General features: G+C 41.8%; 2 protein-coding genes across 2 annotated transcripts in view; one reads left to right on the forward strand and one right to left on the reverse strand.

Moving 5' to 3' along the window:
• Window positions 1-19,252, forward strand: part of LOC131505256 (RH-like protein) — a 57,225-nt gene extending 37,973 nt beyond the window's left edge. The window contains exon 10 of the mRNA XM_058718582.1: window positions 19,016-19,252. Within this exon, the coding sequence (XP_058574565.1) occupies window positions 19,016-19,048 (33 nt within the window). The 3' untranslated portion in view covers window positions 19,049-19,252. The remainder of the gene's footprint in view (window positions 1-19,015) is intronic.
• On the reverse strand, window positions 1,263-20,076 carry TMEM50A (transmembrane protein 50A). The gene is made up of 7 exons (XM_058718586.1): window positions 19,931-20,076; window positions 18,242-18,347; window positions 16,180-16,292; window positions 13,192-13,259; window positions 11,322-11,414; window positions 7,663-7,723; window positions 1,263-1,731 (listed from the first exon to the last, which is right to left on the reverse strand). The coding sequence occupies exons 2-7, from the start codon at window positions 18,332-18,334 to the stop codon at window positions 1,686-1,688; spliced, it is 474 nt and encodes a 157-aa protein (XP_058574569.1). The 5' UTR covers window positions 18,335-18,347; window positions 19,931-20,076; the 3' UTR covers window positions 1,263-1,685.
• Between the last annotated feature and the right edge of the window lie 19 nt (window positions 20,077-20,095).

Consider the following 20,095-nt stretch of genomic DNA (forward strand, 5'->3'; position numbering starts at 1 on the left):
GGGCTTTATCTCATCAGCTATGAGCTCATGACCCAAGTCAAAAATCAAGAGTTGGACGCTCAACTGACTGAAGCACCCAGGCGTCCCAGTATTGGGTTCAATTTTATTGACAATTCTTAAGACTCTTTCTCATGCTCCACAAAGTGTGTTGTGCTACCCAGTGAACTCTTGTCTACATCGGCAGAGCAGATGATATAAAACAGGGAAAAATTAAGAATTCACTTATGTTTAGTCCTATAATGTGGACACTGTGTTTCTAGTCCAGCAGTTTCACAAAGTAGTTCTTATTCCCCGAGCACAGGGGAAGATGTTGTGGTCCATTGTGGAGGTACACCGACTCAAGATTTCAAAACTAGTTCTATGTACGACCTTGAGAAATTTAAGTTTCCACCGTCTGGCTCCTCCATCTGTAAAAAGAGAAGGTGGACCTTCAACCTCTAAGGTGCCCTCCAGTTCTCTAAAAACCCACCGTGAATGATCGGCTGTGGGATGGCAACAACACGGCCATTTCTTTGAGTGTGTGTGGATGCCCAGGCAATATTCCAGACCATATGTGCTAGAAGACCACGTGGCTGGTAGGGAAAAGAGTACCACAAATTTAAATCATCTAAGACATATTTTGTGTTTCACGAAGGACTAACTGTAGCAAGTTTTATGAAAGAAAACATTTCGAGCTGTAGTTCTGAAGAGCATGGATCCCATAGTTATCTTTAGATTTATCCCATAGTAAATCTTTAAAAAAAGATTCCCATTTTGCCAAGATTCAGGAAGAGCCTGACAGATAATAGGGTTCCAAAGAGAAACAGACTATGAGAATTCGCGGTAGTTAATGTTTGTAATTATAATTGACCTTGCTGGGTCTATCTTGAGGTTGGTGGTTCAGTACACAGATACGATGAAACTTGGAATCCAAATGACTGTCAAACCAACAACATAAAATCCTGTCGCCAGAGTAAAGCCTAGTGTCAAGTCTCTATCCTCTTCCTCTTTCCTTCAATGGTGGATGCGAACTGACTGTCAGCGTCCCACCAGGACCATGTGTCATCGCTGAGTGACTGCCAACCCCTGCCTCCCCCATCAGTGGTACTGAAGGGACACTTCTGAGCAGCCTCGTGGCTGAAATCAGGAGCTTCTCTTCCGACAGGTTCACTCCCCCATGGGAGACCCTCAGTGGCTACTGACGCTGAAATGTTTGCAGAATTTTTGGCAAAACTGTAGAAACCAAACACAAAGCATAGCAAGAAAGAATTCTGGCCACCGTGTAGATTTAAAAACATGAAAATGTTTATATCTTATTTAACATCTGACACAGAAGAAGCCACATTTACACAGACACATTAAATCTTCAGAGCACTTGAATCACAGTTTTGGACCTTAGATATGACAAATGCTCATATGAGATGTATCCGTAATTTCTTCCGTAATTGATTTTTACAAGTTATACCATGATAAGACTTAATTAAAGTTACTCATGTGGCATATTTTCAACATTTTATAAGTAAATCTGATGCTTACCACAATCGATTTTTGTTGCTTACACAGGAAGTTCTCATGATTTTAGTATTACACAAATCGAAGCTGAGACCACACTCAAAAATGAGCTTAGAAAATGGCATTACAAAAAACTGGGAGTGAGAAGTAAAAAACCCATGCAGGGCTGCTGCGCAGAAGTAAATCGGAGGTTTTCACTGCCATAAGTCTTCAGTGCGGCCAAACTTAAAAACCAGTCCCCTGCAAATGAAATCAGAAACATCACACCTAGTTGAGTTTGGGGCTAAAATGAGTATGTGAGATTTGGAAAATGGTGGGAAACTGGCAACAAAGACCTGCCGAGTCGTATGAAAAAAGCCATGGAACGTATCAGAATAGACACTGATCATGTGCGGTTACCCACCAACTCCACCACTGCCTTAGCTTCCAGGGGCTGAAGACGTAGGTCACCCTTAAAAAGTTAACCAGAGTTTAGTAGGTAACCATACTATCATATTCAATCCACAAACCTTTCTTGAATGTAGATGTGTTAGACGCTAGGGCTACAAAGATGAGCAAGATGCAGGGTCCCTGCCCTCAAGTTGTTCACGTTCTTTTTTTTTCAACGTTTTTTTAAAATTAATTAATTTATCTATTTATTTATTTTTGGGACAGAGAGAGACAGAGCATGAACGGGGGAGGGGCAGAGAGAGAGGGAGACACAGAATCGGAAACAGGCTCCAGGCTCCGAGCCGTCAGCACAGAGCCCGACGCGGGGCTCGAACTCACGGACCGCGAGATCGTGACCTGGCTGAAGTCGGACGCTTAACCGACTGCGCCACCCAGGCGCCCCAAGTTGTTCACGTTCTTGATGACACAGCGTGGTAATGGCGAGAGAGGTGAGGAAGGGGGAGGAGGTATTTATACCACATGTTGAGGGAGCACAGAAGCCTATAGAATTTATTCAGCCTGAATGTGTTAGAAAAGGAGTCACAGGGGCAGTAATATTTGAGATGGGCTTTGAGGGGCAAGCAGGAGTCTGAATGGGAGATTTGCAGGGACAGAAGCTAGTTTGATGAAGGAGGAGGTTTCAGGAGAGGAAACAGTAGATCAAAAGGCAAAGAGGAAGAAAAGCCCACGGGGCCTCGGGAAGAGCCCACGAGGAAAAGCCCAGGAGACCGTGGCGTCAGGAACACGCACACACAGAACGTACAATCCAGGGTTTGGGGGGGAGCTATCTACAGCTCTCTTCAAGGTTTCAACTTCAGAGGGGCAACAGGGCAATTACACACATAAGAAGATACCTGTCTAGGTCTAGATCTGTAGATACACATAAAGGTGTCCGAGGTGCAGAACAGGAAGAGTCCAGTACAGCTAGATTAGAGCTTAAGGGGTAAGAAAGAGAGGGAATGGAGGTGGCCAGGATTTGGTAAGCCAATTGACCAGGGTGGCAAACTGCCCACAGGGGCTTTCCGACTCTTAAGTGAGTCAAGAGGGCAGCGCCAGCCTGTGCGCTCTACTCCAGGGGGCAACTGACCCCCCTCTCGGCCGATTTCTGAAATGGGGTTATGCTGAGCTGCGTCCCCTACTTGAAAGGAACAACTATCCGCCTCCAGCTGATGGTTGCCATGCGAGGCTCAGGATCGTCAGATCTTCCAGTTTTTGAAGAAAAGCCAAAAATTCAGATTTTGATGTAAAAATCTCTTGATTCTGAACCGTCGGCTCAATAAAACAGAAAATACCGCACAGGATAAACAAGACACAACTGTGGACAGAATCTTGCGGGATGGCCGCTAGTGTGGAGTTCTTCTGGAGACAGCTCCAAGTTTTGAAAAATGTTAACAAGGGAAATGACAGGATTAGAGCCATGTTTTTAGAAGGAAAAGTGACACAGGAAAACTGGATTCAAGGGAGGAACCAAGCAGGGATGTGAACTGCTCAGGACGGGATGGTGGTGACCGAACAGGAGAAACGGACAACAAGGGAACAAGTTTAAGACAATTCAGAGGCAGGTTCACTGGGCCTTGGATGTGGGGGGCCAGCGTGAGGGCGAAACTGAAGACGGAAGCAGACGCCAGTGGCATATGGAGGTTTTCATTTTGTTTTCTCATCTGTTTCCCAGTTACCAGTGTATACTTAAGGTTAAGCCTACAATCCTAATGATCAGTTTACCCTTAGAAAAATAAACACTTGAGCGTCTTTTGATGAAAACAAAAATGCAACCAGGAAACGGTCTATACACTCGCGCAAGTATGCGAATTTCTCTTTATAAAGGATTTCCTAAATGCTCCAAAAAGCGATCTGGTCTCTATCTTCTGGTTAGGATGAAGGACGCCTCCACCCTCCAGAGAGCCTGAATGCGACACACTTCAGAATACTACCCAGCAGATGTAAATTGTAATCTGAAGAGTTTCTTGGGCAAAAGCCAGTCCCTCCTACACTGTCAGATGGTCACCTTTGGTACTGACATCTGTGTCTGATTTCTGAAACCGTAACTTCTCAGCTGTTGCTGAGTATTGTTCTGTTACGAATCAGAATGGTAGGCAATCAGCTACAACTATCCTAGTAGCAGTGCCTATTTGCTGAATTTGATTTCACTTTGCTTACAGTATTTTCAAAAACCCGAATTCCTTTTCAGACTTCATAGGGACAACAGGACCAAATGAGAAACTAACCAAACTTGTTGCATACAAAAGGAATTTATCGTAATTTGGGACGAGTCGATGACTGGTTTCCAAGGTTTTGTGACGTATGAAAACTGCCGTATGAACTTAGTGTTTCTTCTCTCATTGGAAGAGATCCACATTTCCCGAAAGTCTTCCCCCTCAATCCTCTGTTCCTCCGTGCTGTGACAGAGTGACTTCTCTGCCACCAGCAGCTTCTCAGCGTGGAACCTGTTTCATCCTTTATCACTGCCAGAGTAAATAATGATAAAGAAGGCTGCTGTTTGCCCCTCCCTGGCTGGTTCTCAGTAAATCCCCTCCCTAGGAAGCTTTTCTTACGCACCCTTACGCTACCTTCCTTTGGCTGAAGTTGTGGGGTACTTAGTTCTCGGGGCACCTCTACCCCTGGGGACATAGGGGAGTAGCGAGCTCAGGGTGCTTGGTCCTTCCTTACACATGCCCAAGCCTCAGCACCGCAGCTTGAAATGACAAGAAATCCTATCAACGCTGTCTTTCTCATAAGCATGCTACACTACCCTACAAAATAACAAACGTCCTCAAATTTTTTTTATTTATTTATTTATTTATTTATTTATTTATTTATTTATTTATTTATTTTTGGGACAGAGAGAGACAGAGCATGAACGGGGGAGGGGCAGAGAGAGAGGGAGACACAGAATCGGAAACAGGCTCCAGGCTCCGAGCCATCAGCCCAGAGCCTGACGCGGGGCTCGAACTCACGGACCGCGAGATCGTGACCTGGCTGAAGTCGGACGCTTAACCGACTGCGCCACCCAGGCGCCCCTCAAATTTTATTTCATACGTTGAGGAATGAGGTTTACTCATGCTGCGTTTTTGAAGTCTAGTGTTACACTCTACAAAAAGGACGGGGGAGGAGGGAAACAGAACTAACACTAAACAACCCGTTGCGGACAGCAAAAGGAGAAAACGCCAACTGAATTCACCCCAGATTTCAAATGTCATCATCCCAGTAGAGCTGGAGCCTGAACTCGAGTCAGCCTCAGTTCTAGCCGGACGATCTCAGACAAGGAGCCTACCTTCTCTGTGCTTGTTCTCACATACAACATGGGGATGACGGGGTGTCCTCCAGAGCTGTGCCGGGGATTGGCTGAGAGCATACAGGTAAAACACTAAGAAAGGTGCCTCATGGGGCACCTGGGTGGCTCAGTCGGTTGAGCGACCGACTTCGCCTCAGGTCATGATCTCACAGTCTGAGAGTTTGAGCCCCGCGTCGGGCTCTGTGCTGACAGCTCAGAGCCGGGAGCCTGCTTTGGATTCTGTGTGCGTCTCTCTCTCTCTCTTTCTTCCTCCCCCGCTCATGCTCTGTCTCTGTCTCAGAAATAAACATTAAAAAAAAAAAAAGAAAGGTGCCTCGTGCATAATAATTGCTCAATGAACTTCGGTCATTATTATTTTCCACATAAAATCAGTGGCTTAACTTTTTGTTATTGTTGTTTAAATTCTTTGGGTTTTCTCCACTAGTTTTATAAGAATGACCCAAAGATGTTGTGCCTCTTGCCACTCCTAAGTTCACACTTTTTTTTTCTTAAAGTTAATTTATTGGGGGGAGGGGGGAGGAGGGAGAACCAGCAGGGGAGGGGCAGGGAGAGGGGGACAGAGGATCCGAAGTGGGCTCTATGATGACAGCAGAGAGGGGCTCCAATCATGAACTGCGAGATCATGACCTGAGCTGAAGTCTGATTCTCAATGAACTGAGCCATTCAGGCGTCCCTAAGTTCACATTTGTCTTATTTCCAAACTGATTTTACAAAATCCCAAGAATTCCTGGTGAAGGAAGAAGTCTGAATATCACTGCTGAATGTTCCTGAATGGCAACAATTAGCATTTCACGAGTGGTTCAAGTAGATACGGGGCTTCGATTTCCCCTTTTGGGGGGGTGGGTAGGAAGGAGCAGAGAAGGAAAGTCTGACCATGGACTGTCCTACAACATACAGTAGTGTTTGAACCTTTTTTGGATTAGGGACTTCTTTGAATATCTGGTGAAAGCCATAGATCTCTTCCCAGAAACAAGCTGAAACACCAGTGTCTTGCATATACAAGTGTCTGGTGGTTCCCCATCTTCAGATCCCTACTCATGGTATGATGGTTAAGAATCCCTGATGCAGAAGATAAAGAGAAGCTGTGGTGGGGCTGGGGTTGGGGAGGCTAAGGGCAGGGAAAAGGGCAGACCCTTAGTTTCCCTAAAGAGTGAACATTGAAGAAGATTATTGATAAACGTATTAAGGTTTTTAGGGGATTTTTAAAAAATTTTTTAAATGTTTATTTATTTTTGAGAGAGACAGAGACAGAATGCGAGTGGGTTAGGGGCAGAGAGAGAGGGAGACATAGAATCCGAAGCAGGCTCCAGACTCCGAGCGGTCAGCACAGAACCCGACACAGGGCTCGAGCTCACGAGCTGTGAGATCATGACCTGAGCCGAAGTCAGTCACTCAACCGACTGAGCCACCCAGGTGTCCCTTTTTAGGGGATTTTTTAATCTTTTAATTTGTCATTGCATCAGAAGGATAAAGAATGTTAGGACTTCTCCACACCTCAAATCTCATGCATAAGTTCTAGTAACACCAAGGATAGAAAGAACTATAAAATGCACTCGGAAACAAAATTGTAAGGAGAAAGGGTTTTAAGCAGGCTTTCACTGAAAGCAACTGTTAGAGATACAGATTTAACATGAACATCGTCCTGATGAATGGAGAAAGAAGATGTGGTGTATATATACATATACAATGGAGTATTACTCGGCAATCAAAAAGAATGAAATTTTGCCATTGGCAACTACGCGGATGGAACTGGAGGGTTTTATGTTAAGCGAAATGAGTCAGAGAAAGACAAATATCATGACTTCACTCACATGAGGACTTTAAGATACAAAACAGATAAACATAAGGTAAGGGAAGCAAAAATAATGTAACAACAGAGAGGGAGACAAACCATAAGAGACTCTTAAATACAGAGAACAAACTGAGGGTTGCTGGAGGGGTGTTGGGTGGGGGGATGGGCTAAATGGGCGATGGGTTATTAAGGAGGGCACCTGTCAGGATGAGCACTGGGTGTTATATGGAAGTGATGAATCACTAAATTCTATTCTAAATTTTATTCTAAATTCTATTATATATATATATATATTTTATTGGAAAAAGAGAATGTAAACACTCTTTTTAAAGAAAAGAAACATAGGCAAATAATAAAGAATAAAATAAAATGAACATAGTCAGTGTTACATAACTAAATCTACACAAATCATAGTTCTTCATTAAAGGGGACATGGTTGCAGTTTAAAAAACCAGTGTATGTTCCCAAGGTTGGCAACGAACCAACTCACGTATTAAAATATCTTTCTCAGCCTCATTCTTTACATGTTATGACATAGCATGGGGGAGGGGCACTGGACAGGGTAAATTTAAGCAACTAAATATAGTAAGTGACTTAAAAGAAACAATTATAAAAAAAGAATTAAGGAAATAGGATGAAGAATGCAAAAGAAACTTACCCAAAAAAGATGAAGGCATTTTGGAAAAATACAGCAATTCCAGGATATACGATGGCTTTTTCTGTAAAAATAGTTGCAAACATTTAGTTTCTTTTTTTTTTTATTTTATTTTTAAAAAAAAATTTTTTTTTCAACGTTTTTTTTAATTTATTTTTGGGACAGAGAGAGACAGAGCATGAACGGGGGAGGGGCAGAGAGAGAGGGAGACACAGAATCGGAAACAGGCTCCAGGCTCCGAGCCATCAGCCCAGAGCCTGACGCGGGGCTCGAACTCATGGACCGCGAGATCGTGACCTGGCTGAAGTCGGACGCTTAACTGACTGCGCCACCCAGGCGCCCCAACAAACATTTAGTTTCTGATATACTGGTGAACAGCGGTTTTCCTGCCTTACATAATTAAATTTTCTAGTAACCCTGGTTGGTTTGAGTATTTATTAAATGATGTAATACGTGTGACAGAGTCTAGCACTGGTTTAGTAAGTGATTCCTCCAATTAACAAATATTTAGCAAATGCATATTATGTTCAGCATCGTTATGTGCTGAGAATATGGCAGTAAATAAAACAGGCAAAATATTTTTCATCTTCATGAAGCTAAACAATGTAGAAAATAAGGAGAAACAAATGAAGTGGGAAAAGGTAAGAGAAGTGTAGTGGATGATGACATTTAAAAAAAATGTTTATTTTTTTTATTTTGAGAGGGAGAGAGCACATGAGTGGGGGAGGGGCAGAGGGAGAGGGAGAGAGAGAATCCCAAGCAGGCTCCCTGCTGTCCACACAGAGCCCGATGTGGGGCTTGATCCCACAAACTGTGAGATCAGGAGTAGAGCCAAAATCAAGAGTTGGACACTTGACCAACTGAGCCACCCAGGTGCCCCCGGCTGCCCCTTGAATGATGGTATTTTATACAGGTGGCCAGGAAGAGCTCACAAGAAGGTGACACTGGCATAAGGTCAGGGGGGATGTGAGGGTAGGGACCGTGCAGAAGCAGCAGAACAGAGGGCACAAACACCTGGAGGTGGGAACATACGGGCACATGAGAGGAATGGTCATGTGTGCAAAAGAGAGAAAAGCAGGAGACAGATCAGAAAAGTACGAGGGGTGAACTGGGCGTGCGTGTGTGCGTGTGTGTGTGTGTGAAGAGCCTGTAGGGCTCTGCAGTCATGGTGAGGGCTCTGGTTTTCATTCTGAGGGAGATGAGAAGCCAATGGAGGGTCTGAGCAGAAAAGTAACATGAGCTGACATATTTTAAGAGGATTCCTCTGGCTGCTGTGCTGAGGGGATGGGAGAGTAAAAGGGTAAGGGGAGAAACAGAGACCAAAGCGGAAGCTATTTCAGGAAGTCGGACAAGGGACTACAAGGGACTGAATGAGGGTGGCAGTAATGGAGATGGTAAAAAGTGGTGGGATTCAGGGGGCGCCTGGCCGGCTCAGTCAGTAGAGCGTGCGACTCTTCTTCTCGGGGTGGTGGGTTCAAGCCCTACACTGGGTGTAGAGATTACTTAAAAATAAAATCCATAAAAATAAAGTGGTGGCATTCAGGATATATTTTAACAGCAGAATCAATAGGATTTGCTGATGGACTGAATGTGGGGTGAGAGAGAACAAGAGGTATCATCTTTGACAGGCCTTAATCTCCCAGTTTTTGGCCTAAACATCTGGAGGGACAGAGTAGCCACTAGTGACTGCCAGGGGAACATTTGTTCCAATTTATCCCAGACTGAAGCTGAAATTCTCCTAAGTTTCTACTACTGGAGCCAAGGTGTGATGAATAGATAAATTATCAACTTTTTCTCAGAATAGTTTTAACTTAATCTGATTACCGTAACAGCTGGTTTGCATAGGCCTTCACTACTACAAGGCCACGTTAAATATTCCATATTAGTGGTAACAATGGCTCATAAAGATCCTACAGAAAGGCAACTTATAAAATTACACATCTCCTGATAATAATTCTCAAAGCATAACTTGACTCCAGAAGCCTTTAGGAAAAAAAAAATCACTAAAAACTCTAGGAGATAAACACTTTCCTACAAAAAGGGGCTCTGTATTAATAACAGCTATATCCAGGAAAGAAGAATTACAAATAATATTATTTACTTCTTTGAGCTCTTTTATGTTTTCAGTATTCTACAATAAACAAGTATTATGGAATGCAGATAAAAAAGTAACATTTTTGTTTTTAAAATATGGTGATAAAAGATTTTGTAGCAGCAAGAGAACTACTTAAGTTATCATGTAAAATGCAGAAACCTGTGTTCGAAACTTTATTTATAGTATGATTATAACTACACAAAAACACAAAAGAAGAGACCAAAGGAAATACACCAAAACATTTCAGAGCAGCACGTTATTATAGTCTGCTATACTTGTTTTTTTTCTTTTCTACATTTTTGGTAACATGGTTTGAGTAATAACTTACATGAGCAACAAAAAACATACATATTTAAAAAAGACTATCATTCCTGTCTATAAGACTTAAAAGATCTTCCTAAAAATTCAGGAAACCCACGATTTTAATCCAAGAATTACATTTTGTTCAAAGAAATAAAGGGTTAAAATATGGGCTAGTTTAGATCTCTGCTGGTCCAGTTTTTGCAAATCATTAATACCATATTTTTACTGTGAGAAGCATAGTCAATTTTACTTGGAACATTAAGGGATTTTTGTATTTTTCCGGGGTCCCTCAAGGTAAGATTTCAACCAGGGATCTAAGAGCAGGCCTTTTCCTGTAGGCCTTGCTTTAAAGTGGCCTGATACTTGCATATTAAGTGCTCATTTACTTTCTATCTAGAAGGAGATGATGTCATAGTACCAGGGAGGCTAACCTCAATAAATTTTAATTATAGGATGTTAGAGCTTTGCATAGATATCATTCATCAAGTCAAAACTTGCCAAATAGCTTGAGAACATATATATTCTGCTTTTGAGGTTTTTGGAAGCCAACGAGAAGCAAGGTTTGGAGCTGTGTCCCATTACTTCTAGGCTCTATTCGAAGGGAAAAAAAAAAACCAGAAGAAAGGAATACCAAAAACATACCAAACGAACAAAATACTGATAGGGTGAAGGGAGTTCCCAGGCATAAATGCTAGTAGCTGACCCATCTAGATAATAAAAAAAAAAAAAAAAAAAAAGCTTTATTCTAAAATAACGTGGGATGTCCAGGTGGCTCAGTCGGTTAAGCCTCCAACTTCGGCCAGGTCATGATCTTCTGGTTCATGAGTTCGAGCCCCACATTGGGCTCTCTGTTGTCAGGACAGAGCCCGCTTTGGATCCTCTGTATTTCTCTCTCTCTCTGCCCCTCCCCAGCTTGTTCTATGTCTCTCTGTCTCTCTCTCTCTCTCGGAATAAATAAACTTACAAAAAAATAAATAAAAATAAAAAAACCAACTTTTGAGGCGCTTAGGTGGCTCAGTCGGTTAAGCGTCCAACTCTTGGTTTTGACTCAGGTCATGATCTTACATCTCATGGTCTGTGAGACTGAGCCCTGGGTCCGGCTCCAAGCTGACAACACAGAGCCTGCTTCGGATTCTCTCTCCCTTGCTCTCTGCCCCTCCCCCGTGCACGCTCACTCTCTCTCAAAATAAACAAACTAAATAACCAACTTTAATGCACAACTTCAGTAATCCACTGAAGTAAAATGTAAACTATTTTCTCTTACCTTTAGCAACATAACCTCCAAAGAGAATCCACATAGATGCAATCAGAGATCCAAAGGCCAGCATGAAACCAATGAACAGCCAGATGCGAGCACCTTAAAAGAAATAACATTTTACCAGAATTGTTTCTCATGTGGCAGCAGTCAGTTCAATCAACTTTTCAAAAGGAAAGCAAAAACCAAAACAGAAAAAATGTATCATTGCCATTTAAAATCTAAAATAAGAATGAAAGATGTGCTGAGTATCTTGCATCAGTGCAGACGTTGGCCTTCTTCCTGTTGGCTGGTCTGTATTCTAAGTGCCTATAATTAATCTCCTTAAATATGAATACTGAGAAAAACTCCTCAACCATCCTATAAAAATCTCACAAAATATGTTTCATATTTACAGGCTTATTCTCCATATATTTTTAGAAATTGTACTCCGAAATTTAGACTCCTCCAAGAGAACTTTGAGGCAATAACATGTGTATACTGAGCAAAAAATTCATATTCAGTGATAGATGAATAGGTAAGTCAGGCAGCAAAATAAATTCAAACTTACTGTGACTGGTGCTTAGGAAAGCTACATTAAAATTATGTTAATAGAGGAGGACAAACAAGGTTTAAATCACATTTATATAATATTTATGAAGATTTGCTATAAAATAAACAGCCCTTAGATGAACTGACATGACTTTAATTGGCACGAATACATTTTAATAAAAACACTGCCCTCTTCCATACACCAAAGCAAATAGAATGCTGTATTTACTTTCTGATTTCATCTCCAAAACATAAGAGAATTATGAAAATAATAAGCTGACAGTTTTAGATATGGTATTAAATACAACGGACTCTGGCCCCCCGAGCTGTGCTAGCTAACCAACGTTAGTCAGAGATGCGAGGGCCACATTCTAGTCCTGGCTCTAGCTATCACTGGCTTAGCAGCATCAGCGCTGGCCGCTAACATCTGTCTGTTCGTTTACAGTTCACGGTTATGGCAGTCAGGGCTCCTGTATCTCTGCTACTTAAGTTCATCTGCAGAGACAGTGAACCAGAGAGTCTGAGAGTGTAGATCGGAGCTGACTCCTGCAGCTTCTCCTGTTTCATTAAAAAAAGAAAAAGAAAAAAAGTCACCTGAATTTTGCCTAAATGTATTTATTTGTAGGTTTCCTTTTTGTATGGATGTAATATTTTGTTTACCATTTAAAGTGCTTACTAAATGTGCCCCCCATGTCTTTGCGTATACTGGACTCTCGAGGAAGCCGACCCACACACATGCTGAATTTGGCCTCCCTTGGGTGCGCGGCCCAGGAGTCTCAGTGGGGAGGGAAGGGAGTGGGTGAACCTAAGCACCAAAATTCTATTACTCTACTCCGTTCTGCAAGATGCAAAGAGTTCTGGACGTTGGTTACACAATGATGTGAATGCGTTCACGACTACTGAACTGTACATTTAAAAATGGTCAAGATGGTACATTTTATGTTGTGTATTTCAAAACACACCCCAAATACTATGATTCTAAACTATTTCAAAAATGCCAATCCAATCAAGTAAGGCTGGCAAAAAAGAGAAGAAAATAATTTATATGGTATAGCTTAAAGTACCAGAAGTTCTATCTTGCACATGGATTCTTTTATTAGCTATTGTCTTTTACCGTCCATGGTACGTATTATTGCATGGGGTTATATACTCAAGACTGTGTACACTATACAATACAGCCGACTTCGATTAAATGTGACTTGTACCTTATGCCTTGAAACCTATAGCCTCTGTTCTAGACAGGCCTCCATCCTATTTCTGAGGTGAAGGGGTTAGACGGGTGGTCCTTCCAGGTAGAATTCTCACTTTTAAGGATGTATACGGTAAGATGTCGTTTACACCTATTTACCTGTTTGACCCAGGCAACCTTCACTGTAACTATCACCTCGGACTTGTCCATTTGATACTGCATTAATCCTGTGTGAATAAAATAAAGCCAAGATATCACGGTCTTTGACTCCAAGAGGAAACTACCCACGACATCAAATCACCAGAGCCGATAAGCTAGAGTGCCTCAAATGCAAGGTGAGGCCTCATGAGTCTTGAGCAATGGGCTCATGTAAACGTAAGCAAGTCCCTTGAAGCAGATACCGTCTAAGCAGTGGTGACAGCCGCCAGACCAGCAGAATTAACATCACCCGGGAACTGATTACAGAGAAAATTCCCCAGCCCCACCCTAGACTTACTGAGGCAGAAACTCTGGGCAAGGGGCCCAGCAATTTGAGTTTTCACAAGTCCTTCAGGTGATTCTGATGCTTACTAACATTTGAGAGCGACATTTTCAAAATTATGTCTCATTTGTTAAAGTTTGAGAGTGAAATCCTCAAAATGATCTTGCTAACATGGAACCATCTTTAGCTTTGGTTCTATCTAGCTTTCCATTTGTGCAAACGCCACCTGTAACATGCATGCTGACAAAACAGAGAGGGCATGGTCCCTAGACAACCCCAAAGTACTTAAAATTGGCTTAGGAATGAGGGGTTTTTTTGGTGATAATTCTGTACTAAGGTCCAATGTTTGGAGAAATAATTCTACTTCAAGCAAAACAACAGCTTTTTGCTCGGAAGACATTATCAAAGGGATTCACGTGGTAAAATGTTGGAGTTTTTTTTTAGCCCCTGATACACATTCCAAACAGGAAATCTTTCGTTAACTTTCACAGAGAACCACTCTAAATCGAGATAACCTGGCTTTCTTTAGAAGTAATTGTTCAAAAATTTAAACATCACAGGACAATGTTAACAGTATAGCAAGTTAAGAAGTTATAAAATTTTATACACACTATTATCTGTGTGTATACCTATATATCTCTCTACTCGTGCGTGCGTGTGTGTGTGTGTGTGTGTGTGTATGTGTGTGTGTCTACCACTAGAATGTAAGCTTCATGAGGGCAAGGACTGTGTCTACCTTGTTTCGCATTTTTATTCTCAGTGCCTGGCACAGGGCTTGGCACATAGCAGGTCCCCAATAAATGTGTTGACTATGTGAACCCTAATTTTTTAAATAATAATATGAAGTCATAATTATTCTTTCAAATCTAAGTTTTAGAATGATCAAAATACTCATAATTATGTTCAGTGATCTCTATTATCAACCACATTATCTGGTACACAAAATAAATACATTTTAAAACAAGCATAGGAATTTTTTTTTTTTTAATTTTTTTTTTTTCAACTTTTTTTTTTTTTTTAATTTATTTTTGGGACAGAGAGAGACAGAGCATGAACGGGGGAGGGGCAGAGAGAGAGGGAGACACAGAATCGGAAACAGGCTCCAGGCTCCGAGCCATCAGCCCAGAGCCTGACGCGGGGCTCGAACTCACGGACCGCGAGATCGTGACCTGGCTGAAGTCGGACGCTTAACCGACTGCGCCACCCAGGCGCCCCGCATAGGATTTTTTTTAATAAAAATTTTTTAAAATGTTTTACTTATTTTTTAGAGAGGAAAAGAGAGAGAGAGAGAGCGCACAAGCAGGTGAGGGACAGAAAAAGAGAGGGAGAATCTGAAGCAGGCTCCAGGCTCTGAGCTGTCAGCACAGAGCCCAACGGGGGGCTCGAACCTACCAACCATGAGATCGTGACCTGAGCCAAAGTTGGACGCTTAACCTACTGAGACACCCAGGCGCCCCAAACAAGCTTAGTGTTTTTTAAAAATGCAGATGTTCTTGGGTTAGTGGTACTTTGCTCTTGTTTTTCTCCTTGCTGAGCCATCTCAATAAACTTTCTAGCCCTCTGTCAAACAGTCACGCCCCTGCCATGTCAGTCTCCACTATCAGGCACATTCTGAAATGAACAATCTCCATTTGCTCTCTGGCATTAGTAATTTCACATATAATCTCAAACTTACACAAAAGATGTCAAGTACAGTTCAAGTAAATTTTGAAAGTTGCCAAGCTGATGCTCCATCACCCTAGAAATGTGTATGTGTTTCCTACAAACAAGACAGTTTCAGAGAACAATACAAGCCTCGAAACTGGGATACTAACAATGATGCATTACCACCATCTCCTCTTCAGACGTCATTCAAGTTCGCCAGTTGGCCCAATAATGCTCTTAACAGCAAAAGAGCAGAATCATGAAACACACCTTGTTCTCATGCCTCTTTAGTCTCCTCAGTTTTCTCTGGCTTTTATGACCTTGACCCTTTACTCCAGCCATCCTGGTCTCCTTGCCATGGAGCCTCTGTCCTTGCTATTCCATAGGACTGGAATGAGCCTCTCTCATATAGCCCCACAATCACCTCCTTCATTTCTTCAAGTCTTTCCTATGAAAGCACCTTCTTCATAAGGCCTTCCTTGACTCTACTGAAAATTTCTGTACCCTTGCTGACATCTATCTGCCTTCTCTGTAGCACTTCCTGGTATCTCACAGGCTATATATACAATTTATTTCTCCTTGGTTACTCTCTGCCTCGCTCATTTGAGTATAAACTCCATAAGTGCATGGATTTCCTCCTGTTTTATTCACTGCTGTATTTCCTATACCTAGAGCAGAGGCTGGAACAGAAAAGCTTAAAGAATATTTGTTGGCTGAGTGAATAAACAAACGCTTAGACAAAGGACACGGTTTCTGACCTAAACGTAAAGTCACAAACATCAGCAGTACAGAAGGAAGAGGAGAGAGGAGAGAAGCTGGGGGTGGGAGTGGAAGAGGACAGGTGGAAGGGAGAAGAGGAAAGAGAATGGTTGCTTTTCTTTGTAAGTCCTCCTCTGCGAGTTGACTTTTAATCCATGTCCAATACGTTGATGGCATTTAAAACTATGAACTCTACTCGGCTACATGTAAGACATTGTTATTTTGTGGCGATCTACGCAAGTAGTGTGGACAGTGACACTTACATGAGGAAGGCTATGGTTGCTATGACACCACAGGCGTGGTACGAGTGGTTGAATTCTTCCATGGTGGGGTAAATGACAGCTGCATCTATGATAATCCACCAGCCTGTAAAAAACTAAAGCAGACACACACAAAAAATGTGACACTAGTGAGAAATTACCGTAACTTCCTATCTTACTAGCTAAAAAGAAAGCAAAGTATCTAAGAGACCCCTTCGGATGAATTTCAAGATTTTCTTAAATGTTCCAGCAGTTTCTCGCATATAATGTGCACGTGGCTTAACCCCTGAGGAAATATTTGATACCCTTAAGTCGGCCAGCAATTACCACGTAACACGAACTTCTTTTCTAAGCCCACTTTGGTCATTATTTTATATTGTTGTAATAAAGTCTGTCATCTTATTGTGTGAACTGGAAATAAGTTGTAATAATCTCATGGCGGGAGAAAGGAAAAAAGTGATTCGCATGCCAATCGACAGAAGGAGTAGCTTGTTGCTGATGTTATAAGCTTCCAGAAAGATGTTATCACTGAAGACAAAAAAAAATTATTCAAAACAATATGGGGAATAGTGATTGTTGGCAGCATTTGAGCTGTCCTCTTGGTGTCGTGAGATAGGTAAGGGCCCGCAGTTCGCTTTTCCTTTTGATGCATTATAGTGCGGTGTATGGATGCTTTTACGTGTGAGGTTAAATTCAATTTAAACACGAAGTTATCATTTATCTTAATTGAATTTGGTTCTGGATATTATCAAGGGCCAATACATAAGGAAAAACATCAAAACTACACAAATATTAGCTAACCACAAACTTAAGAGTAAAATATTAACCAAATTCTGGTAAGTAACTGAGAAGGTTTTGAAACGAACACCGTACCCTACCCCCATTCCCAATCATGACCCAGTTAGCTCTGGAAACTGCCATCTTCTGGCAAGTCTTTAAAAATAACTAATTTAGGCTGATCAAATTATTTTTATCAGGTTACAGACAGCTCCATACTCTATTAATGACATTTTTACCAGCTAGCCTGAGTACCTCTCATTTTTTTTATCCTCATCTCAATGCTTTTCTTCAAGGTATTTTCTTCATAAACTAAAATGTAAATTTTTTTGGGGGGGGGAATGTTTGTAAGAGCAGAATTTCTACAGTAGTTTTTTTTTTTTTTAAGATTTTATTTTTAAGTAATCTCTATGCCCAATGTGGGGCTTGAACTCACAACCCCGAGATCAAGAATCCCATGCTCTACGGACTAAGCCAGCCAGGTGCCCCTCTATAGTAGTTTTATACTTTACTGTTACTTTGGAAAAATATAGGGTAATCATTTTTCATAAATTATAAATGTCAGAGACTAGGCAAAGAGGAGATATTTGAACTCGGATTTTCTTTTTTCAAGATTTATTTTTAAGTAATCTTAACACCCAGTGTGGGGCCTGAACTTAAACCCTGAGACCAACAGTCACATGCTCCACTGACTGAGCCAGCCAGGAGTCCGTAAACTTAGATTTTTGTTTGTTTATTTAAAATCCATTATTTAGAGCACATGACCACATAAGAGCATAAAACACAAATATCAGATGCCTTGAGGGATTTGCAATGTAAATAAAAATTTTACACTATAGATTACTTCTCGGCAATACACTTTAACGAGTTTCCTGTTTGGTTTTTGTTTTTCAATGAGATTGAGAAGAAAGTTAACTCTGGATTATGAAAAAGTGCAACCATCTCTCTCCACTGGTTTTGACCTGTTTCTTAAACACTTTCTGGTTACTTAATGTACTGACAAAAAGGAGGCATAACTCATATAATGAATAAATGTAGAAACCATTACTGTCTTATATACCATGCATTTAAAGAAAACCAACCATTCTACTAATCAATATCAAACCATAAGGTCAACTCTTAAAATGGAATAACTCAACCCCCGCATAAACAAAACATCAACATTTGTTAAACCAAATTTAGTGGTCAAAGATAAAATCAATAGTACATATTTAAAAACCTCATACAGAATTCAAAACACACAAAAACAAACAAAATAACGAATGGCCAAATTACCAATGACACTTACTAGGACACCAGCAGCAATGGAAGCAATAGTATTGCGCTTTTCCCCCCAGTCAATGCATTCTGAGCATCTCAAGCCTTCTAGAAATCCAGACATTTTTTTCAAGTCACTTAAAAAAACAAACAGAAAAATCAACTAAATAAAGTACTTCTATTTACTTGCTTCAAACATGACTTCTGTTCCTAGAAGATAATTAACGGTTCAGGGATAACTGAAAGTGAAAGACTTTATTTTGGCTACATATGCTTCTTCAGAATATTGAATTTTTGATGAATTTCCACATCATAACTTTGGAAAACAAAATTTAGATTCATTTACCTTATTTTTTTTAATTTAAAAGATGGTTTTGGTATATTTAAGAACTAGGAACAAAGGTGGGTATCCAAATATTGAAAATTCTTATAACAATGATTAATTTTCATTCCAAACTAAGTTATTATGTGATTTTAACATTTACAATCCAGGGGCACTAACATAATGGAGAGACAATGATAGACTTTGGCTGAGGTAAAGCATGCAGTTAGATGAAAAAATACTTGTATTATTTCAAATAATAGTTGTAAATTATTATTTCAAAAATACTTGTAAAATTTTCACATTTTATCATAGGACATGTGTTTCTACTCAGATTAAGAAGTTAAACACTGCCCTACAGGTCTTCTACTCACATCCCGTCCTTTCACTTCATTATTTTTTCCTTCTCCAACCCTTTGTTTTAGTGTCACTTCCAGTAAAGAACACCAATTTCATGTTAATATCTGTTTCTGATTCTAACAGATGTTTTCCAGCCAAAAGAAAGCACAAAATTGAAGTTAATACTAATTCAGACACGAAAACATCCGCTGTGATGAATCCCGACCTAACAAATTACATAAAACCATTCCTGCGAGCAGACCTAGGCAGACCTGGCCTAAAACCCATCCGGATTATCTCTATTTCAGAGCATGAAAAAGCCTGAATTACGTATAACTTGCTAATTATCAAGACACACCCAAACTCCTACGGCGACTCTGAACCCATCTGTTCAACTACTCTTGTAGCCAGCAATCCTGATTGTCCAAAAACATGACATTCTAAAAAAGAGCAATGAGTCCAATCGTAACATCCCTTTTAAGCATTAAATATTAAAAACTGAGAGTGTAACCAATACTAATATTTTTTTAAGACAAGCCCAGTTTTGACCATTCACCTTTGTTTTTCCCTGGGAGGAAGAGCAATCCAGTTTGTGTTAGTTTCGGTTCGTCTCAATGTCCCCGCCCCGAGCCCTTCCGAGTCCACTTTTCTCAAGTTTATTACCGTCACACTGCCGCACAAACCCCGCCCCCAGGCTCGGGATTCTCGGTCCGCAGCGGACACGGGCTGGAAGGATGTGGGAACTCGTTCTGGCTCGGCCACCCCCTGCCGCGTGAACCCGCCGGTGACACTCCCTTTCGGGGGCTGTTTCTCCAACCCTAAAGGAGGGGACCACGGAGACGCCGCAGGGACCCCGCGACGTCCCGGGGAGGGGCGCGGTCCGGCAGCCGGACGGAGGAAGCGTCCGGGAAGGGTCCAGGGAGGCACAACCCGAGCCCGCAGCCTCCCAGAGGGTGGAGGCGATGACTCGGTCGGCACCGGCCGGGCAGACGGCCCGGGGCCCGAGCCCTCTCCGGCCTGTGGCGGCGACCCCCTCCCCCACTCCCGCCCGGCACTTACGGCCAGCTCCACCAGTGCAGTGAGTCCCGAGCCAGGTGTCACGCCGCGCGCGGCCGCCTCACTTTCCCCTAGTTTGCAGCCAAGAAAACAAAACAGCCACCCGCCGCCGGGTACCCGGATGAAGCAGCACCGCCCCCCGGGGCTCGGTCGCGCATGCGGAGACTG

Source organism: Neofelis nebulosa, chromosome 2 (genome assembly GCF_028018385.1).
Source record: "Neofelis nebulosa isolate mNeoNeb1 chromosome 2, mNeoNeb1.pri, whole genome shotgun sequence".
Taxonomy (NCBI): Eukaryota; Metazoa; Chordata; class Mammalia; order Carnivora; family Felidae; genus Neofelis; species Neofelis nebulosa.

Bases quoted from the DNA above. Each gene is read 5' to 3' on its own strand.
- TMEM50A (XM_058718586.1), bottom strand. From the start codon at position 18,334: ATGTCTGGATTTCTAGAAGGCTTGAGATGCTCAGAATGCATTGACTGG. The intron at 16,293-18,241 runs GTAAGTGTCATT...TGTCTGCTTTAG, and splicing joins CCATTGCTGCTGGTGTCCTA to TTTTTTACAGGCTGGTGGAT. The intron at 1,732-7,662 runs GTAAGTTTCTTT...TTTCATTTGCAG, and splicing joins AATGCCTTCATCTTTTTTGG to GGGACTGGTTTTTAAGTTTG.